General features: G+C 59.2%; 3 protein-coding genes across 3 annotated transcripts; 1 reads left to right on the top strand and 2 right to left on the bottom strand.

The window, feature by feature from the left end:
* Nucleotides 1-2482: 2482 nt before the first annotated feature.
* LOC103300821 (interleukin-9 receptor) lies at nt 2483-9405 on the bottom strand. Its single transcript, XM_028134164.2, is given in 9 exon segments — nt 2483-2527; nt 2529-3032; nt 5169-5253; nt 6442-6547; nt 6971-7172; nt 7595-7740; nt 8642-8820; nt 8925-9072; nt 9339-9405. Coding segments are annotated over 9 exon segments (1482 nt in total).
* Nucleotides 9406-13769: 4364 nt separating this feature from the next.
* POLR3K (RNA polymerase III subunit K) lies at nt 13770-18444 on the bottom strand. The gene is made up of 3 exons (XM_008157683.3): nt 18257-18444; nt 17552-17639; nt 13770-16001 (listed from the first exon to the last, which is right to left on the bottom strand). The coding sequence occupies exons 1-3, from the start codon at nt 18365-18367 to the stop codon at nt 15874-15876; spliced, it is 327 nt and encodes a 108-aa protein (XP_008155905.1). The 5' UTR covers nt 18368-18444; the 3' UTR covers nt 13770-15873.
* Nucleotides 18445-18585: 141 nt separating this feature from the next.
* SNRNP25 (small nuclear ribonucleoprotein U11/U12 subunit 25) lies at nt 18586-21023 on the top strand. The gene is made up of 5 exons (XM_028134217.2): nt 18586-18867; nt 19656-19746; nt 19955-20060; nt 20337-20411; nt 20678-21023. Exons 1-5 carry the CDS (start codon nt 18826-18828, stop codon nt 20733-20735), a joined length of 372 nt encoding a protein of 123 aa, XP_027990018.1. The 5' UTR covers nt 18586-18825; the 3' UTR covers nt 20736-21023.
* The last annotated feature ends 559 nt before the right edge of the window (nt 21024-21582 follow it).

Here is a 21582-nt window from a genome sequence, read left to right on the forward strand (position 1 = left end):
CCTCAAAAAGCTAAACAAAGAAGTACTCTATGTCCCGGCAATTCCACTCCGAGGAAGATACACAAAGAATTGAAAACAGGTATTCACACAGGAACGTGTACAGGAATGCTCCCTGCAGCACTCTGACCAGATGGGCCCACTGGTAGCCACGTCAGGGCCTGCAGGGTCTTTTGAACTTGGCTCTGCTGTGCCCCGGTCTCGATGTCCCGCGTGGCTCCGAGGGTCTCACCTCGGGGAGCGGGTGCGTGTTTTCTGAGCACCACGGTGTGCTGGCCTCTTGCTCAGGTGAGCTCACAGCAACGCTATGAAGTCTGGTGAGTCCCAGGTACTTACTGACGGGGCAGGCGTGACTCAACGACGACCCCGCATCCAGCCTCCCAGGGGCCTCACCCAAGTTCCAGCCCAGAGTCAGGTCTCCAGGGGCTACCTAGAGCAAGTGTGTGAACCCGTGAGCACCGCCCCTGGCCACACAGGAAAGGGTCCCGCTGTTGGGGGGGGGGGGGTCCCCAGTCCAACCACGCGGGTGGCCCAGGCCCCACGTGCAGCTGCACGCGCCGCGCCGATGCTGTTATACGCGCACCAGCCTGGGCCCCCCAGGGGTCGGCTCCAGGAAGTGGATTCATGATCGTATGTTTGGACTTGGTTAGAGCTGAGGATGCCTGCGTCTCACTTCCATCCACACCCCTCCCACTCACTGGACACTAAAGATGCATGTGGGGTCCTGTTCTGTCCCTGCTGGCCAGGACCCGGCTGGGCTGAGGCTCCCCCACAAAACCTGGGGGCTCCACAGGCACACAGAGGGGCCTTTTCCCTTGGGGGGCCTGGGCAGAAGTCTTCATTGCTGCCCAGGCCACAGGGGGCGCTGGGGAGACGCTCAGCACCAGAGAGAGACAGGCCTCCGTTTTATCCTGCTTCTAAACCGTCAGCACCTCTATCCAATTGGAACAGCCTCGTCCCAGCCCTCACCCGGCAGACGGGCCCAGCCCAGCCCAGGCCCAGCAGCCACGGGGACAGGGTCTTCCTCCTGAGGCCCCAGGAAGGGACAAGGCTGCCCTGGGAGGGACTGCAGTGCCGGGGCCAGGCGTGGAGGTCGCTGGCAGAGGCAGGGCACTGCTACGGATTGAACTGTGTTCCCCCAAAATTCGTATGTTGGGGTCCTGATCCCCAGTTCCTGGGCACGTGGCCTTACATGGAAATAGGGTCTTTTTATTTATTTATTTTAATCCTCACCCGAGGATATTTTCCCATTGATTTTTGGAGAGAGTGGAAGAGAGAGAGAAAGACAGAGAGAAATATCGATGTGAGAGAAGCACATCGATTGGTTGCCTCCTGCGCGTGCCCAGACCAGGGCCCAGCCGGGGAGCAGCCTGCAACTGAGGTGCATGCCCTTGACTGGAATCGAACCCGGGACCTTTCAGTCTGCAGGCCGACGCTCTATCCACTGAGCCAAACTGGCTAGGGCGAAATAGGGTCTTTTTATTTTTTTAAATAATTCGTTATTGTTGAAAGTGTTATATATGTACACTTTTTCCCCTATTGACCCCACCCCCCACCCCAGGCCTTCACCACCGAAATAGGGTGTTTTTAGATGACCAAGTCAAGATGCAGTCATTTGGGTCAGCCCTAACCCACAGTGACTGTGCTGCTATAAAAAGGGGAATCAGGACAGACACACACCCACAGGAAAACCCCTGTGGGGATGGGAGCCCCGGCCCCCGCCGAGACACTGCCCGTGGCTGGAGAGAGACCTTCCCTGTGTCCTCCTGGCCCTGCGACCCCTGGAGACACATCTCTGTTCTCTCAGCCACCTAGTGTGTGGCCCTCTGTCACGTCACTCCCAGGAGGCTGATGCAGGCGCCCTCTGCTCCGTCCCCCTCTCTCCACAGGGGGTCCTGCACAGGCCAGGCCACTGCTGGGTGCTCACTTCCAGCCGATGCTGGCCACAGCTCTCAGCCTCCGGGCCGTGACCGATGAGGACCGGAGGGCAGGGTTGGCCTCAGCTGGAGCTGATGCTATTCCAAGAGCCCAGAAAGCCCAGGAGTGGCCAGCCCCCCACCCTGCCCCTCTCTGGGCCACCCCCACCCCCAGCAGCAGTTGTGACAGCTACTACACGCCCTTTAACCCCAGTAGGAGAGAGGCCTCCGGAAGGCACAGAAAGAGGACGCTCCGGCTGGTCACAGCATCTCCCCTGTGTCCCCTGGGCCCAGGCTGGCCCTTTAAGGGGCCAGGGCAGAACAGCCCTCTTCTCAGAGGAGCCTGGGATGGAGCCAGAAAGCAGAGGGAGGACGGGAGGGGGTGCAGAGCCCCCGCCCCCCAGGTGCTAAGTTGCGAGGAGGGAGGAGGGGCCTCCTGCCTCCATCCAGACAGGGTGCCTGGCCCCTCTGCAGGCGGTCCAGTGCCAGCCAAGGTCCGCTCCAGAAACTTCAGTCCATTTTCCCCAAAGTGGACACGATGCAGCTGGCCGAGTCGGGCTCGGGGCCTTTCAGGACGGCGCCCACTGTCTGCCAAGGATGGGAGATGGACACGCCCTGGGGTCCGCACGCGGCCTGTTCCCCAAGGTCTGGCCCCTGACCGAGACCCGCTCCCACAGAGCTGCCTCCTTGCCTGGCAGCCAGGCTCTGCTGGTCGCAGGAAAGTCCACAGGCCGAGGCACAGATGGGCCCAGAACTCGGCAAGTTTCCTGGGAAAGGTGGGGGGTGGCACCCCCCGTAGCAGCCCAGGGCACAGTAGTCGCTGCTGCTGCTGCCCTCTGACTGGGGGGGCGCCAGCCTGGCGGGGCTCGCGGGCACCCACTCCTCCTGCGGCAGGTAGGCAGGCAGCCGCTCTCCACACTCCAGGGCTGCAGGCAACACATCGGCCGGGAGCGCAGTGCCAGGGCCCTCCTCCTCCAGGCCCATGGATGGCCAGGGATGCGCCGGCTCATAGATAAGCAACGCAATGGCCTCCCGGGCGCCGGACTCCGAGGCTCCTTGGGCGGCACCGACACCGCCCTGGCTCGGCTGCGTGCCGGCTCTGTGGGTCCCTGTCCAGGTCTGGAACAGAGCAGGGGGCTCAGGCAGGGCCACGGACTCACCTGGGAGCAGCCTCCCCTCCTCCTCCAGGAAGCTCTCCCGACACCCACACCCAGAGGCCAAGCAGCACCTGTGCCCCAACGTCCCGTCTTCCCCCCACGTGCCAGCCCAGCCTCAGCATGGGACCCCAAGTTCCTTCAGGCCCCTCCCCTCCCCCAGCACAGGGCCTGGGGCTCACAGCAGCCTGAAACGGGGCCGAGGGAGAACCGAGCCAACCTCTGCCTGCTCCTGGCACTTTCAGCAACTAGAGCTCCCCGACCCCCACTCCCGCCCTCACACACGCACCAACACTGGAGATGCTGTCGGGACTGGAGCCTTTGGGTTGAGGCAGGCAGACCTGCACCCCTTCCTGGGGCCACAGGAGGCAGCCCTTCCCTCCACCCCCACCTCCAAAAGGAAGCTGCTCCCTGGTGGGACCAGGAGCCTCCAGCAGATGCACCACACACACCACATCCTCCGTCACTGCACTGCCGGGCTCCCCGTGGCTGCAGACCGCCCCGAGGGCTCTGTCCCTGCACTGCCGGGCTCCCCGTGGCTGCAGACCGCCCCGAGGGCTCTGTGACTGCACTGCCGGGCTCCCCGTGGCTGCAGACCGCCCCGAGGGCTCTGTCACTGCACTGCCGGGCTCCCCATGGCTGCAGACCGCCCCGAGGGCTCCGTCACTGCACTGCCGGGCTCCCCAGGCTGCAGACCGCCCCGAGGGCTCCGTCCCTGCACTGCCGGGCTCCCCATGGCTGCAGACCACCCCGAGGGCTCCGTCCCTGCACTGCCGGGCTCCCCATGGCTGCAGACCGCCCCGAGGGCTCTGTCCCTGCACTGCTGGGCTCCCCGTGGCTGCAGACCGCCCTGAGGGCTCTGTCCCCAGGCAGGTGTCATGGTTCTACCGAGAAGGGGCTGGGTGCCTGCAGCCCAGGGGCAATCAAAGTCTTCGTCTCACGCCGAAACCGGTTTGGCTCAGTGGATAGAGCGTCGGCCTGCCGACTCAAGGGTCCCGGGTTCGATTCTGGTCAAGGGCATGTACCTTGGTTGCGGGCACATCCCCAGTATGGGGTGTGCAAGAGGCAGCTGATCAATGTTTCTAACTCTCTGTCCCTCTCTCTTCCTCTCTGTAAAAAATCAATAAAAAATATTTAAAAAAAAAAAAAGAAAGAAAAGAAATGTTTAAGTGAAACTAATCTAGGGCTTTAAAAAAAAAAAAAAGTCTTCGTCTCACTCAGCCTTTGTCCCCAGCTGCCTAGGGGACCTTGTCCGGTCCACTGCCCCGGGGAAAGAGGTGGACTCCACCAAGGACAAAGGGCTCTGCTTTAAGCTTCAAATGATACTTTTGGACAACTTGTGACGGGAGGGGGCTCTGGGAAGGGCAGTCTGAGGACCCAGGAAGCACTGCCTCCGGTCCTTCGCCCAAAGTGAGGGGCCTGAGCGGGTGGGAGCGCCTCCTCCCCGACCCGTCCCGCCTATGCCCGGGGAGCAGGAGCTCCAGGCAGCAGGGAGGGGACAGGTCTGTTCCCAGCTTGTCATTGCCCTGCGGGACCCCCCAGGGCTCCACAAAGGGGGACAGTGAGGGTCCACTCTGGCCCAGGTGCCAGTGAGCTACCAGGGCGGCCAGGAAGGGCCAGTCACCCCACTATGGCCACCAGAGCAGTGGCCCCCGGGCCAGCGAGGGCCCCAAGGACAGCTCACACACTGGAGACCCTCCCCACGGCCGCCAGCACAGACACCAGGAGGTGAAGAAAGGACGAGACGGCAGGAGCAGACAGCCCGGGATTCACCTCCAGGGGCCGCTGCGAGCAGAGGGCAGATAATGTCATAAGAAAGTTCACATTTTTTCCATTAACAGTGGAATTAGACATGAGAACAAAAAGAAACAGCAATAGAAAATACAGTTCCTTTTGTTTTTTTTTTTTTGTTTTTTTTTTGGGGGGGGGCGGTTGCCCATTGGAGACACTGTGTATGAATTTAAACCCACTCTATATACCCAAAAAGCTCAAAGCACTGAGAAAGGTCCCCATGCTCCCCCCAACCCTCACCCAGAGCCCACATCCTGAGCCAGCCAGGCCTCTGGGCAGCCCCCGCCCGCCCCGCCCTGCGGCCACGCACCTGGAAGTTCCCGCGGTGCACGCTGTAGAGCGGCTGGAAGAAGGGCCCTGGGGACGGCACGTTCTGGCGGAGGGTTCTCTTCACCCTGAGCCGGGAGGGCACGGTCAGGGGCCTGCCCAGCCCCGGGGAGCGGGGCCCCTGCAGGGAGCTCAGCTCTTCCCACCACAGGCGGCCAGCGCTGCCCCCTGCGAGCAGCTGCCACACGCCCTCCTCCACCACGTCCGAGCCTGCTCTCGGGGAGACCCAACCCCCGGCCCTGTGCCCCCTCGCCGTGGCACTGATGTATACCAACTCATGTGTCCTTTGCAGAGTGCGTTTGATGGTGAGTTTGGGGCTGGGGGCAACCAGCTGTGACTCAGAGGGAGCCAGCACCTCCAGGAACCCCAGCTGCCCTGAGCAGGCAGGTGGCGACCCCTTCCCTCCCCACACGCCCAGATCTGCCCAGTCTGGGCCGACTGGCCCTCCTGCAAGGATGCAGCACAGAGTTCCAACCCAAAAGGTCCAGATCACCTTTACCTGCCTCCCCTGGGACCCGGAGCCTCTATTCCCCAGCTCAGGGGTGGCGCCAGGAGTCACAGCTCACCTCTGCCCAGGTGTCCCCTCGGTTCCCCTTCCTACGACCCTGGCAATTCCCTCCACTTGGCTCTATCTTTACCTCTTTCCCCGGCTCTTGGCTCCAAGGACAAGCCCAGCACCCTCCTCTACCTCTCGGCCCCGCCCATTGCCCCCAGCACCCCTCTTCCTCACCACTCACCCACCCCATTGCTCTCTCGGTCCGCATCCTCTCTCTACACAGCCACACCTGGCCAGTCTCCTGTGCACCCCGTCCTTGAGGAGGCCCGTGCCCTCTAATGCCCTGACAGGTGTGATGGCCCGTCTCCGTCTGTTCTCTGAGGCCACCAGGCTGAGAACAGGGTCCTGTGCACACCAGGTGCCCGACGCTGTGTGTTCACAGGCTGTGTTAGCAAGGAGCACACCGCCCAGCACCTCCAGGGGCTGGAGACAGGGCCTCAGCGACTTGGACCCGGTGACTTTGGGTCCCTCCTCAGCTCTTCAGGGTCACACCGCCCCCCCGCGACACACACACCCACACACACACACACACACACACACACTTCAACCCTGGCAACTTGGACACGCCCCGCCCCATCCAGGACCTGACGGTGGGAAAGGGAGGAGCCCTGGGGAGCATCGCTGGTTTGCCCTCCGCACCCCACCTACCACACGCATTGACACGCACACACATCCACATGCACAGCCCTTGGGTACCGACCTGGGTGACAGCTTGAACAGGAGGTAGGTCAGGCTGGTCAGCAGGAGAAAGATGGACATGGCGACCCAGGTGCTGTCGGGCTGCCTCAGAGGTGAGACCAGGGGGCCTGAGAGCAGGAAGGGCCCAGAGCTGTGAGCAGCCTCCGCACCAGGATGTTCCTCCAAACCCACGTGGCAAAGACGCTCTCTCCCCCCGCCCCGCCCCCCACGAGTGCCCCGGGCCTGCGTGGGAAGCTGCAATGGCCTGGAGGTCTGCGCGATGCCTGCTCAAGCGTCTTGGTGACTCGTGCACCCTGGCCTCACCTTCCCTTCTGCAGGGCCATCGGGTCAGGGAGCCGCCCAGCACCCTGTGCACACAGCCCTGGGCCCAGGACTCCAGGTTCCTGGGACACCCTAGCTCGGCTGTGTTTGCTTCCTCCCTGCACACCTCAGACCTCAGGGCTGTGACTGCCTCAGGGACGGTCCCAGGGGAAAAGGGGGGAGGGGAGGCCCAAGCGGACTCCCGAAGGGCGGCAGCCGCGAGCACCCACCTTGTCTCTGGGGAGACAGGAAGCTCACGGGCTGGCTCCATTCGCTCCAGTGGCCCTCGTAGCGCTCCTCCTCCGCCATGGCGTCCTCCAGGGCGGCCATCTGGACACGCAGCCTGGCCTCATAGGTGGAACCAGGGTCCAATTCAACAGCCTCCAGGGTGAGCCCGGTCACCCCAACAATGTGACCCTTGTGCTGGGCCCGCTAGGAGGTTGAGGACAATGAGCAGTTGCTGAGGGTGAGACTGGGCACGCCAGCCCTTGAGGACGCACACACGCACACTGAGGCACACTCACCACACTCATGTACACACGGCACACTCACACATGTACGCACGCACACACCACAGGCACACGCCTACACTCCCCTACCTGTGTGCTGGCTCGCACATGCGCACACACAAACACGCTCACCACCCTCGCTACATGCATACACATAGGCATGCCCTGTGAGCACTCACATATATCATGTTCAGGCATACACAGGCACACTCGTACACAGACATACAAACACGTGCATGCTTGCACACACGTTCTCTTGGCTCTGGTCACCTCCCTTCTCATCAGCCTCTCCCTGTGTGGAATGAGGAGAGACCGAGGCCCCCAGCTGGCCAGCCCGAGCGTTACCTCCCAGGCCTCCTCCTGCCTCTTGAAGGCCAGCTCATAGCTGAGCAGCGAGGCCAGCGGCTCCAAGGCAGGGCTGACGCCCCAGGTCAGGACACAAGAGTCAGAGCTGACATTGCTCTGCAGGTCGGAGGGAGGGTCCAGCTTCACTAGAACAGGATGAGGCCACGTGAGTGTGTCAGCCAGCCTGCCGAGGACTGGGGTCTGACGGGCCCCTGCAGCCTGTCCAGGGCTGGGGTCTGACTGGCTCCTGTCCAGGGCTGGGGTCTGACGGGCCCCTGCAGCCTGCCCAGGACTGGGGTCTGACGGGCCCCTGCAGCCTGCCCAGGACTGGGGTCTGAGGGGCTCCTGCAGCCTGCCCAGGACTGGGGTCTGACGGGCCCCTGCAGCCTGCCCAGGGCTGGGGTCTGAGGGGCTCCTGCAGCCTGCACTGGGGGTCTGAGGGGCTCCTGCAGCCTGCACTGGGGGTCTGAGGGGCTCCTGCAGCCTGCCCAGGGCTGGGGTCTGAGGGGCTCCTGCAGCCTGCCCAGGGCTGGGGTCTGAGGGGCTCCTGCAGCCTGCATGAGGGTCTGACGGGCTCCTGAGGCTGAGCAGGGCTGGGGTCCGATGGGCTCCTGGGCGTGTTTAAGGCCCTCGCAGACCAGGGGCCTCATGGGAGGCTGCTCCAGGGAAGCCCCAGGTGAGACAGCACAGCAATGGCTCCTCCAGCCCCTCAGCCAGACAAGGCGACTCTCGCGGCCGGCTTCCCTGTCCCTCAGGAGCTGTGTCATGGGCTCCTTCCTCTGTGACGGACGTGCATTTCGAGCTGCAGCCCAGGCCCATCTCGAAGCTCTGCGTCTTCATCGTCCTTTGGAACCCCTCCCCTCCCGGGCCCAGCCTCTCCCAGCCCGGGCGGCGGGGCGGGGGGGGGGGGGGGGGGGCCATCTCTGGCAGGGCCCAAGGGCACTCAGGAGGCACGGGACTCCCCACTGCAGGGCCCTGCCCCCAACAGCTGGGCAGCCTGGATGTGTTTCCGGCCGCGGCGGCCAAGGTGCCCACCCCAGGCCTCACCATGTCTCCGGGGCAGGTACTGGGGGTCCACCAGGCTGACCTGCTCCTTCCCAGAGAGGTGCCGGTGCAGAGTGACGGTGAAGTTGTCGGACGGCGCGATGACCTCCTCGGGCGGCAGGACCACGGTGCACGCGCTGCCCCGGAAGACACACCTGTGCCTGCTGCCCGGCGCGTGGTTGCTAGAAAGGGTGTGCATGAGCGCCGGCCCGGCCCCTGCTGCGGTCATGGCGGCCCTGCCCTTACCCCTGCCCTCTGCCCAGGCGGGCCTGGCCCGCACCCTCACCTGGTGAAGAGGAGCCAGGGGCTGGGGCCCGGGCCCAGCTCTGGGGCCGGCCAGTGGCAGTCAATCCTGAGGATGTTGTTGGTGAGGCAGGTGACAGTTCTGGGGCCCAGCCCTGGGAGCAGCGACCGCTGGGAGTCCACAGAGGCTGCTACGGGCAGGGAGCGGGGGGAGGGGAGGCTCCAGAAACTGACCCCCTAACAGGGGGGTCCCCAAAGAAGGATAGCAGGAGAATTCATCGGGGCAGGGCTGGGAGGTCTGGATGGCCATGCTCTGGCCCACGGCACGTGGGTGGGACTAGAGTCCAGGCTGGTCCCTGGAGGGCAGGTCCTAGCACAGTTCGGCCACACCCTCCCCGAGGAGTGGGACAGGCAGCCTGCCCCGCAGCCTCCCCCCACACCTCACTAGTGCCCTCACCGCCTCCTTCTCCGGGCACCAAGACTCCCAAGCCGACCCAGCTGCAGACCAGGAGCCAGGTGCCCATCCCTCGCGCCAGGGCTTCACTCTCCAAGGTCCAGCCTGCAAGGGATGCCGCCCGTGAGTCCCTCCCTGTGAGGAGCGCTCCCCACAGTGCTCTGAATGGGTCGCCCCCTCACACTCACCTGTCCTGTGAACACGATTGGGCACCCCTGTCCGAGCTGCACCGACACGCCACCAGGCTCAGAGGGTCAGTCGACCTGACAAGGACTCGAGGCTGCAGCAGACAAGAGGGGACCCTCACACGCAGCCTGGAAGGCTCCTCTCTGGGACCACTGTCCTCTGCCAGCCCAGTCCCTGGCCCTGGCCCAGGTCCCATCCTGAGCTCTGTGGGGCCATGCCTGGCGGTCTGTGTAACATGCATTACCCACTGGAATTCCCACGAGACTTGTGAGGCAGGGAGCTGACTCCCAAGGCGGGGAAGTGCCTTGCCAAGGGTCACACGGCCAACTTCTGCCATAGCCTCTCTCCCTGCGTCCCCTTCAATTAAGGCCTGTCCCAGCGCTCTGCTGCAGGAGGGCGGAGGATGGCCGTGAGGTGTCCATGCAACAGCGGGCACTTCCTAAACTCTGTGTCACACCCCACTCAGAGGTGCTAGCCCAAGCCCCCGGGCCCCTGGGAGAGCAGAGGTTAGTGGAGACTCGGGCCTGGGCGTGAGGCAGTCCCTGGGTGCTGTGCAGGGAAGCCGCTGGTACCCTATCACCCCGTTTGCAGCTCCAGATGGCGCACTGATAGCCCCTAGGCAGGAAGCAGCGTCCGCCTGGTTATGCAAGCCTGATGGGCGATAAGGAGGCCGAAACGCTGCAGACACACGCCGACCTCAGCACACACGCCCCAGGAAGCAGACACCCCTCCGACCCCAACCGTGTCCCCGCAGACTATCTCTGTGCCCACAGACCAGACCCTGCTCAGATCAGGAAGATCTCACCCTTCCCTAGAATGAAGCGCCACCGGCACCCCTAGCCACAGCGATCGTCTGCAGGTCTGCCCGCTCCTGCTCAGTTACAGGTGGAGCCGCCTGACCACAACGCACTCTCGGGGCGTGTGAAGACGGGATCCGAGTGAGCACCAGGCCCCGGGGAGCTCGGGCCCAGCAGGCCCCAGGCCCCAGGCCCCAGGCCCCAGGGTGGAGGGACACGTGCATCTGTGCAGACCAGGTCGGCCCGGCTCAGGCTAACCCAGGAGCCAGTGGCTCAAGAGCATGGAGTACAGTGGCTCCAAGCTCAGCAGGCCTGGGGGCCAGGACTCACCCTGGGGAGCAGTGGAGGGTTGAGTGGGATCATCCTGGGGGGGCTATCCTTGCTTTTCCTTGGCAGAGAACACCTCTGTCTATACCTAGAGAGCTGGGTAGAGCGCAGCCACCACCCTCCCACAGATGAGGAAACTGAGGCCCAGAGAAACCAGGCACCTGCCCAATCCTTGGCACCTGGCACCTCCATTCTTGGCTCCCATACAAGCCTGTGAGCTCACAGGGTACCACTGGTCTCTCTCTTCAGGGCTCCTCAAGCGAGAGGCGGGACATTATTGAGGCAGGGCCACCCCCACCCTTGACAACAGACACGGGGCCAGGTGGTGCAGAAACCCCGCCTGCTTCCTGCCTGGTCCTGTAGGAGGCATTGCGATGACAGCGCGAGGCCCAATCACATCTCAGGGATGGCTGTAGAGCAGCAGGAGAAGTTCCCTTGGACAGAGATGCTCCCTAAGACCTCTAGTCATGGGGAACCCCTCCCCATAGATCCCCATCTCCTCCATGGCCTCGGGGTCAAGGTCAGCTCGCCTGCCATGGTTTCCTGGCCCATCCCAAAGTCATGGGCTGGCTTGCAGCTGGATCCCTGCCTCAGCACCCACGGACACCACAGGACCAGGGTCAGGTCTCCCGACCACTCAGTCCCTCACCTCCCTGGCCCAGCCAAAGCAGGCAGGCTGGGGGCTGGCGGGAACCCTGGGATCCTTGGTGGCTTACCGCACCCCCTCCGAGTCGGCTTCACACCAGTCACTGCGCCCACTTACTGCCCCTTTAACACCGAGTCTGTTTTATAGTTTTCATGGAGAGGGAGCGATATCCCCGTTACTCTCCCTGGCAGACAGAGCGGGGTGAGGTGGAAGCTGCTAATTAAACGGGCACTTGTCCTCTGTCTTCTCTCTGCCCTTCCTGCTTGGGAGGAGGAATAAATTCAGGCCACAGGCCCCCCCCCAAAACTGCTGGAGCCTGGGGGACGTGGGGACTGTGCTAGGAAATGGCGCCAGAAATGGGAGTCAATCCCAACTCCCCCTTTGGGTCACACAAGCACATGTGGGCCCCCCAGGCCCCAACTGGGCTAATGGCCCCCATGGCACCAATGGGACCCCGGATGCTGCTGGGCAGAAGCTGCCCAGGACGCTGTGCTTCCTGTGGGTGCTCAGTGGGTGGGAAGGGCAGGGCGCAGGAGAGGTCAAGGCCGCTGGGTGAGTCCAGAGTGCGCACGAAGACTGGAGGAAGGGGAGGGTGGCCGCCAGGACCACCGACCACATCCTTCCTGAGAACAGCGAGTGGGAGGGGCGCTCCATCAGGGCGCATGTCCGGGAAACATGGACACGCCGGGCAGGAGCTATGGGAGAGGTAAGGGCTGGACCCACCGGGCCTCGGGTGGATAAGGGTGCACAGAGGGCGGGACTCAGGGCAGCGGGGGGGCGGGGGGAGGGGGGAGAGAGGCTGAGGATGGAGTCAGAGGGGCAGAGGGGAGCCTCGGGAGCTCACGTGGTCCCTGCTGGTCTGCTCTCCAACCCTGGCTCCCTGCGGGCCTTCTCACACGGACCCCCTGCCTGGCCTCCTTCCCCATCACAGGCCTCTTCCTTCAGGAAGCCCTCCCTGAGCACCCCAGTCCGTCTCCCCAGCAGACAACAGGAGCAGAAAGCAGGTGGCAGCCATGGGTCAGGGCTAGAATAAGGCTGTTGACACAGTTCTCTTTGGGGGGCTTGGAGGTTAAACGGGGAGACATAACTCCCCTCTCCTGCCGGGACCTTCCCCAGCGGCCCTCGCTGCCCCTTTGCAGCACCCCCACATCAGGTGAGAACCTGTCTGATTTATGTTGTGCCCCCTGCACCCACCCTAAATGTTCAAGAAACGCACCCCGAAACCCCCTGCAGAAGCTGCCCTGCTTCTAGTTAGTGCGAATGCTGTGGGCTCCTGGGAAGGGTGCTCGGGACATTCTAGATCAAGAACCTCGCTCCCTTCCTCTGCTTGGCTGAACAAACCCTCCGGAACCCCACCCCCACCGCGCCCCCTCCCTCAGCTCTAAGGGGGGCTATTATCCCCAGACTTCCCGCTCCTCTTTGCCCTAAAGCCCCAAAGGCAGGAGGATCTGGGCACCGCTGGGACCAGCCTCTGGAACGCCCATTCGCACCCACTCGTGCCCCCAAAGGTCGGCTCAGCCACGGAGGGAGCAGAGCCTCTTCCACAGAGAAAATGCCTGACAAACGCAGTGCCCAGCGGCCCCCACAACCCACAGGCCTGGGCGTGACAGGCTGCCAGCCGTGGTCAGCAGTGCCCCTCTGCTGTCCCCGGAGGTGCCTGAGCCAAGGACACCGGAGGAGGCAGGACTAGGGTGGTGCTCCCCGGCACCCCACTTCCAGGTTCCTGCCCAGGGAAGGCGGCTGCCGGCCCTCCCTGTGTCTGAGGTTCAGGCTGACATGAGTGGGTGGGAAGTTCCCGTTACACACTCACCTTCCCAGACGCATCTGCTGGGTCCCATGGCCAGGACAGTCCCTGTGCCGGCGGCAAAGCCCCTCGGCCTGATCCAGGAGATAAGTGCACCGTGACGTAGCCCCGCGCGGCGGGCTGACACAGGCCGCCCACACCTAAACCACGAGCGCAGTGAAGCAGCTGCCCTGGGAAGGGGGTTGGGGGGTGACTGTCACCACTAGTCACAAGCCCAGGAATCATGAGGTGGGACCACTTTGATTCCCTGCGGTCCTGAAGGTTGCCCCGGGGTCTTTGGCGCCTGGTCCACTGATTGGTGGATGAGGGTCTGTTGTGTCGAACCAAGGGACACCACTGGGTGCATTACATCGGTCCCAGGAGGCGAGGACCGTGGCCAGGCACAGGGCAGCGGCTGGTCCCCTTCCAGGCTTTTCTGGGACCAGAGGTGCAGACTGCTCTCCAGCAAGGCAATCTGGGAGCCATGGGGATGGAGCGGGCGGGAACATGAAAAAGGCAGTGTCCGTGAAAGGAAACAACACAGAAGGAAATAACACAGGCCTTTTATCTCACCCCAGAGGTAGCCCTTGTGAGAAGGCAGGCACAGTCCCGCCAGACATTGCTAAGCTCGGATGCACATTTTTTAAAAATATTTTTTTATTGACTTCAGAGAGGAAGAGAAACATCAATGATGAGAATCATTGATTAGCTGCTCCTGCACGCCCCCTACTGGGGATTGAGCCCACAACCTAGGCAGAATCAAACCTGGGACCCTTCAGTCCACAGGCTGATGCTCTATCCACTGAGCCAAACCAGCTGGGGCTCAGGTGCACATCCTTAATGGACTCATACTGTGCTCTGAGCCTCGCAGCCTCCTTGTTCCTCTGGCTATTTTCAACACTTTCCAGGTCAGCACAAAAACATACCTTGTGCCTTTAATGGTAGTACATGCTATGGTTTCATAATCCCGCCAATGGCTGTTGGATTGTTGCCTATATAAGCTATTTGAATTTTCATTGAGATATAATTTACGTATAACATTCTATTAGTTTCAAGTGCATAGATGCTATTTTAAATGAAGGTAGTGAACAATTCTGGGCATGGATCTTTAATCACCAGAATGAGTACTTCTGTACAAAAAATGGCTATGGTGGAATTGTGGGTCTAAGGTTCAGCATTTTAAAAAATCTACAGCTACCACTCTGGCCGGTGACTCGGTTGGAGCATCGTCCCATACACCAGGAGGTCGTGGGTTCGATTCCCAATCAGGGCACATATCCAGGATGAGGGTTCAATCCCCGAGTCAGGATGCATACAGAGGCAACCCATTGATGTAGCTCTCTCACATCAATGTTTTTCTCTATCTCTCTCATCTCCCTTTATCCCTCTCTAAAATCAATTTTTAAAAAATAATAAAAATAAAAAATAAACCTCACCATTAAAAGAAAAAAATCCAGATACTGCCAAGTGGCCCTCCAAAAATGTACCAACTTCTATTCCCACCAGAAGTGTGAGAATGCCTGTGACCCTCACCGACAGCATATACATATCAGTGCTTTTTATCTTTGACAATCTGATAGGCAACGGTATTTAATGTTGTTTTTCTGCACTTGGTTGTTGGTGAAGATAAGCATCTTTTCACATACTTACTGGCTGTGTGTTCCTTTCCGTACCAAATAAGTCACATTTCAGTGTGTGTACATGCCTACGTTTATCTGTGAGAGTGCCTGTGTGCGCACATGTGTGTGCATGTGTGTGCTGTGTTCTGTGCATCAAAACTTCTTGGGCAAGGCCTGGGTACCTCAGAGTTGCAGCTCTCTGGAGTCTGAAACACCAGGACCCACGGAGAGATGGAATCACAGGCTCAAGCCCAGGAAATACATTACAAATTATCAGGGACATAATCACATTTCTTTCTAATATTTACATTTCTTACTTTATTTGTATTTATTGATTTTTAGAGAGACATCAATTTGTTGTTCCACTTACTTATGCATTCACTGATTGATTCTTATATGTGCCCTGACTAGGGATCGAACCTGCAACCTTAGCTTATCAGGACAATGCTCTAACCAACTGAGCTACCTGGCCAGGGCACTAATATTTAAATTTCAATCAGCTTGGTCCCCCCCCATTTTACCTATTACAGGACATACTTTTATACTCACTGGAGCCATCCCTGTGCTAGTATCTTTATCACGAGCGCTTCCTTTTGCCTGTCTATCAGGGTCTCCCTCCACCTTGCTGAAGCTAGAATTTACTGCCTTAAAACCAACAGACCACACTGCCTGTAACCGGTTTAGTCCTAAGTACTGTAGTTAATTTTGGAATCATGATTTGTGGTTTGACATCTACTTCTTAAGTCATTTAAAACACTGAGAAGGCAATATTAAACTTTTCATTTTAATTAAATATTCAGAATAAATTTTGATTAAATAAGCTTGCACTTAACAGTTAAATATTTAGGAACTAATGTACTAAATTAGTAAGTTTTACTTTATTAGTTATGCAAACCATATAAATATTTAAGAGTGTTGGTTAATGGTAAAAGAATGTCAATTGCCCAATAAATGTGAAAGATGAATGAACAGGACCTTAAACAGAGTATAATTAGTTGTGGATAATCTTCCCCACACACAAAATCTCCCTGGACATCAATGAGTTCATCCACTGATTGGCAGGTGCGCTATCCATTTCCGCCACACCAGCAAAGGCCCGCAGGACACAAGTGCTCGCTCCCAGCTGGGAATCCACTCTGAGGAATAAGGTAAACAGACACCACAGCTGGGCCGGCCTGGCCTAGTCCCTCCAGCGGTGTCCGCACTGCGCGTTGCAGCACTTGTAGAAGGTGGTCATTGGCTCGTCAGCAGAGCGGGTCTGAAGCTGCATGAAATAGGCACGAGGATGCTCACATTTGGGACATGGCTCTAGAAACAGGAAAAATAAACAAGTGACCCGCATTAAAAAAATGTTTGTGACCAACACACCTGCCAGAAGTAGGTGTGAGGCGAAAGGCAGCAAAGACCTTCCTCGCTTATCTGGTGTCCCCTGTGCCCTGATATAAGGTACAAACAGGGGTCTCGTCTCGTTCCCAATATGCCCTCACACTGAGGGAACCCAGGAGTTTGAAAACACTCCTCCTCCCCTCCCTGGGTCCCACTTTTCCTCTCAAATCTGGCTGAAGGCTGGTTGGAAACGTAACACAAAAGGTGACTTATGGCTGTTGTGTGAATGACAGGGTCCACGCCTGCAGATTCCTCCTCAGAAGTGCATCTCCATCACCTGGGCAACAGACAAGCCCTCTCAGCCTCCCAGAGGAGACCCCATGGATGACAATCCACTTCCTCTTGTATTTAGAGATCCATCTTGGCAGTTAGTATCTCAGCTGTTCTTACTGAGAGCTCACCGTAGTCCACACCTTTTCAGAGTGCGTCAAGGCACGTCTTTACCTTCAGAGTGATCTCGCTTTGAGAAACCAGCCCCGCTCTTGATGAAAATACCTCCAAACACTCTCAAACCACCATTTTGAACATTTGATACATAACTCATTCTTTATATATATATATATATTGTGATTGATTTCAGAGAGGAAGGGAGAGGGAGAGATAAAAACATCAAAGATGAGAGAGAATCATTGATTGGCTGACTCCTGCACACCCCCTACTGGGGATCGAGCCCGAAACCTGGGCATGAGCCTTTGACCAAAATCAAACCCAGGACCCTTCAGTCCAAAGGCCAACGCTCTATCCACTGAGCCAAACCAGCTAGGGCTATAATCCATTCTTTAATGACAAATTCTACCATTGCTAAATTTTTAACGTAGCAGATTTGGATGATCGTCTATAGGGGAAAGAGAGAGTACTAATCATGGCTTAGCTCTTCCTCCTATCAATACTGGCTGTGTCTAAGGCTCTCTGTCCTTCTTTGGTCACATCCACCTCTATCAGAAATAAACCAATACTTGGAGTAAACATTTATTTTGCTGAGACCGTAGTTTAATGCTCTCTGGTATTAACTTTTAAAACTCTGCATTAGAACAAAAAGAGAATTTTTTTCCCCCATAGACTGATTTTTATTACTCCTGTCATTGTTGCTATCAAAGCTACCACATGTTCAGTGCCTGTTATGTGCCAAACACTGCATAATTCACTTTGTGCTCTTACAATTTATGAGTTTAAATTAGCCCCAGAGATGTCAAGGGATCCAAAGTCATAAAAACAGTAAGCAGGAGCGTGAAGGGGGCATCCAGCATATCAGCTGGTAGTAAGAAGTCACCCTGCGTCTCTAACTCGGGTCTGTGTGACTCCGAGGCTTGTGCCAATATTACCTGTGCAACAAGTAAGTTATTAAAAATCAAATGCACTTTCTCTTTTTAGAAGCCCACCTCACACAAGCAGGCACAGGTTCTGACATGGAGCAGCAGTCAGCAGCCTCAGACTTATCCACAGCTCCGTGATGCACAAGGTCTCCCTCTCACCTGCAGTGGAGTCCACGTTCTCCCAGGCCGCTGCTCCACCAAGCACGTCATCCACTTCTTTCAGCTTTGGATACTTCCGATTTGTTACCTACAAACAACAGCAAGTCTTCAACTCTGCAAGTCAGTGAACAGTACAGATCTGGGCCATCAAACCAAACCTCCACACCTGCCCGCAGTGTCTCTCTCCCCAGACGTCCCTCCGTCAACAGACTGGAGAGATACTAAATGTGAAGACCTACTGGAATTGAGGCCCTGGCAATAGTGCCCCGTGACGGGAGACCCGCCAAGAGGCTGGTGTTGCTGGGGCCAAGCAGCACCTCAGTGCGTGGAATCGGAGAAGCGAGGCTCGGGAGAGAGTTCGGGGTCCGCTTTCACTCTTGCGCTGGGGACTGACTGCCGAGGGTTCTGAACACAGGGCGGACTCCTCTGACTTAGGCGCTAACGGGACCGCCCGGGCCGCTGTTGTGACCACAGCGAAGGGGGCAGCTGTGTGAGCACGGAGCCCGAGGGGAGGCAACGGCGATAACCTAGGGTGACGGCACAGGGGAGGGGCCAACGGCCGGATTCTAGGGGGACTCCGAGGTAGAGACGACGGGAAGCGGCTGACAGAACGGGCGGGTGGAGGCGGACTCGGGACGGTGGGCGTGGAGCGCCACGGGAGGCCTGCAGGAGACGCGCGGGCCCCCGCCGGGCTCCGGGACCCACCTTGCGGGTGATGTTGTGCACGTAGGGGCAGGTGTTGCAGGCGAAACGGTGGCAGCGCTGTCCCTCCTCCACGATGAGCCCATTCCCGCAGCCGGGGCAGAAGAGCAGCATGACTGCCGCCCGCCGACTCCCGCAGGCGCCCGCAGCCCTGCTGATCCGCAGGCGCCGACACTAGGCCCGCCTCCCGCTCACATTGGCTCGGGACGCCGCCCTGCCCTCAGCCCACCAATAGGCACGCCGCTTCGCGCTCCCAGCGAGCTCTGCGGCAGGTCGCCTCGCGCTTATTGGCTCTCGCGGCAGCCCCGCCCCCACACGCCCACTGGCGGAAGTGCGTGCTGCGCTCCCGGTTGTGCGCGCCTATCCTCGCTCCTGCGGACCGCGGCGCGTGGGGCAGCGAGGCGCCCTGGAGGAGGCGGAGGCGGCGGCACGGCCCGCGGCGCGTGGGGCAGCGAGGCGCCCTGGAGGAGGCGGAGGCGGCGGCACGGCCCGAGGCGCGTGAGGACGATGAGGACGAAGAGGAGGCGCTGCCGCACTCCGAGGCGGTGGACGTGTTCCAGGAGGGTCTCGCCATGGTGGTGCAGGACCCACTCCTCTGCGACCTACCGATCCAGGTGCGCGCGTTCCCTACGGGGCTGAGCGCAGGGGCGTGGACAGGTCCCGGTGCTGATGGGGCTGCGACCCAGAGGCCTCGTAAGGCACCTCTGGGTGTAAACGGGGGTCTTAACCTGGACCGGGCCTAGGGTGAGGCGAGCGAGACTCTCGCCTTGGGCGCGGAATTTAAAAGCCTCCAAAACACCTCCAGCAGCCAGGATACATGACTTTTTTTTTTTTCTTTCGGGAATACGTGACATTTTAATACAGTATGTTTATAACTCAGGTTGGTGTAAAAAAGCCTATGGCAAACAAAATAATAAAGACTATGTCAGTATTACTGGCTTTTCCCATCTCAAACTTCAATGTTATTTTGTCCATCATGGAGTTTAACTTCTATTTTCTTAAAGATGGTATTACAACGTTTGGTATTGCACTCCTGCCAAAGCCTTGTCCGGAGGCCCTGGCCTGGGTCCTGATTAGTGATCAGGACTCGGAATGAACTGACAAGCACAGTGTTCCTCCTACCCAGCCCCTGGGTGAGAGGATCCAGGGTGTTGGTTCTTGCCTGTTTCTATGTTCCTTTCTTCCAAGCTTCTGTCCACTTTGGACTTTAAATAGAAAATGTGGATGACACATGAGATCAAGGTGCTAAAAACCTGGGAAGCCCTAATGTATAAGCAAGAATCCCTTCCCGTTCTTGTCCTTCCTAAAGTATGGCACCACTTTTTGGACACTCGCAGCTTATTCCTTGTTGTTTGGGGTGTTAAAGAGCCAGGCACTCACCTCCACCCTTGGTCTTTTCTAGGTTACTTTGGAAGAGGTCAATTCCCAAATAGCCCTGGAATATGGCCAAGCAATGACAGTCCGAGTGTGCAAGATGGATGGAGAAGTCATGCGTAAGTGCTGCCCTCCTCCCTTCAGGCCAGGCGGGCTGAGCTTCCACAGGGGCTGGTCAGTGGGATGCCGAGCGGCCATCCACAAGCCCATCTGCCTGGACTTGAGCCTCAGTCGGCTTAAACAAGGCTCGACAGGGCTTCTGGGTTCCTCTCCCACCATCTGAGGCTGTGGCTGTGGGATCTTCTCTCACGGTGCCCCTCGTTGCAGCTGTGGTTGTGGTACAGAACGCCACGGTCCTGGACCTGAAGAAGGCCATCCAGAGATACGTGCAGCTCAAGCAGGAGCGTGAAGGGGGCATCCAGCACATCAGCTGGTAGGTGAAGCCGCGCTCCTTGCAGCCCTCCAGGAGGGTGGTGTGGGACTCCCCAGGAGCTCCGCTGGACTTGTGCTTCTTAACCACCTGGTCTCTGCTACAGAGTACTGACGAGTGAAGAGCCAGCTCCCTGTCACAATCCTTCAGACAGGGCTGGCGCTCTGTGCCGAGGGGCTAGGGGCTCGCACCGAGAGCCCTTCTCACACAGCTCCTGCTAGTACACCCCCGCCACGCAGCTCCCCCTGCTCACGGCTTACCTGAATCCCTCTCGTACAGGTCCTATGTGTGGAGGACGTACCATCTAATCTCTGCGGGAGAGAAGCTCACAGAGGACAGGAAAAAGCTCCGAGAGTGAGTTCAGGCCACATCCTTGAGCTGCAGAGCGTGGCAGTTCAGGGCCACACAGAGCCAGGAAGAGGGAAGGAGGGTGTGTGTGGAGGTGAAAGGCTGCCTGCTGGCCCGGTGTGGGCCTGTGGGAGGATGGCACTGCCCCGCCTTGCCTTCCTGCACACCACACTCGTCCCACCGGTTCTTTCTTGGTTTCTCAAGCCTCAGGTGAGGGGTCGCAGACAGAGCCTTCTGTAGTTAGATACTTGACCCTTTTCCTTCTCTTTCAGTTATGGTATCCGGAATCGGGATGAGGTGTCCTTCATCAAAAAACTGAGGCAAAAATGACCCTCCAAACAAGGACCCTCTGCCGGTGGCCAAGCTCCTCCCCAGCAGGAGGAAGCCTCGGGCACTGTCCCCTCTTCACAGAAGAGTGTTGAGATGGACTCGCCCAGCTGTGCACAGCTGGAACTGCCGGCGTGAACCCTAGGCCTCGGGAGTGGGACTGGGACTGGGTGAGCCAGTGCTCAAGACCCAAGTTTGACCCCTTCTGGGCCCAAACACCCTAATTTCATGGCAGATCCCACAGGCTGTGGGCCTGACCCTCTGTACGGAATAAATCTCTTTTGCTTTCTAGTTTGAAAAGTCAAAAAGCCACAGTCCCGGGACATGAGGGCCTGGCGCAGCCCCATCATGGGGGAGGCAAGGGGCAGAGAATGGCCTCTGTCTAAGATGGCACACCTCTCTGTTACTATGACTCTATAGCAGGAGAACAGCGGAGCAGCTGGCTTCTGCTCCTGCTTGTGGAGAAACAAGCCTGGGTGCGAGAGCACAGCCATGGACAGGCCTCCGGCCTCAACCCACGGGTTCATCTTCCTCAGGGCCAGGGGCAGGGAAAAACCCAGCTCCCAAATTTGACAGCCCTCCCCCGGCTCCTCCTCCGCTGATCCCGACACTAGCAAGGGGCCCTGGGCGGAGCCCGCCTGCCTTCGCACAAGAAGTACCGCCACTGACATCACCGCGGCCTCCAGCCCGCCACCGGGCCAATGCTGCCTCCTGCCGGTAAATTGCCGCCTGCTTTCCGCACCTGCTCACTGCGCCCTGGCCCCAGAGCCGGGAGAGGCGCCCCCGAGGCTGCTCCTGATCTACCCAGGATCACATCCCCTCCCCAGCTCCTGGAAGGGGAGGTAGCCTG

Source organism: Eptesicus fuscus, chromosome 4 (assembly GCF_027574615.1).
Source record: "Eptesicus fuscus isolate TK198812 chromosome 4, DD_ASM_mEF_20220401, whole genome shotgun sequence".
NCBI classification, from domain to species: domain Eukaryota; kingdom Metazoa; phylum Chordata; class Mammalia; order Chiroptera; family Vespertilionidae; genus Eptesicus; species Eptesicus fuscus.

Excerpts from the sequence above, each read along its gene's own strand:
- POLR3K (XM_008157683.3), bottom strand. The coding sequence starts at position 18,367 with ATGCTGCTCTTCTGCCCCGGCTGCGGGAATGGGCTCATCGTGGAGGAG. Across the intron at positions 17,640-18,256 it reads TGCACAACATCACCCGCAAG|GTAACAAATCGGAAGTATCC; the intron begins GTGGGTCCCGGA and ends TGTTGTTTGTAG. Across the intron at positions 16,002-17,551 it reads GAACGTGGACTCCACTGCAG|AGCCATGTCCCAAATGTGAG; the intron begins GTGAGAGGGAGA and ends TCCTGTTTCTAG.
- SNRNP25 (XM_028134217.2), top strand. The coding sequence starts at position 18,826 with ATGGTGGTGCAGGACCCACTCCTCTGCGACCTACCGATCCAG. Across the intron at positions 19,747-19,954 it reads GATGGATGGAGAAGTCATGC|CTGTGGTTGTGGTACAGAAC; the intron begins GTAAGTGCTGCC and ends CCCTCGTTGCAG. Across the intron at positions 20,061-20,336 it reads GGCATCCAGCACATCAGCTG|GTCCTATGTGTGGAGGACGT; the intron begins GTAGGTGAAGCC and ends CCTCTCGTACAG.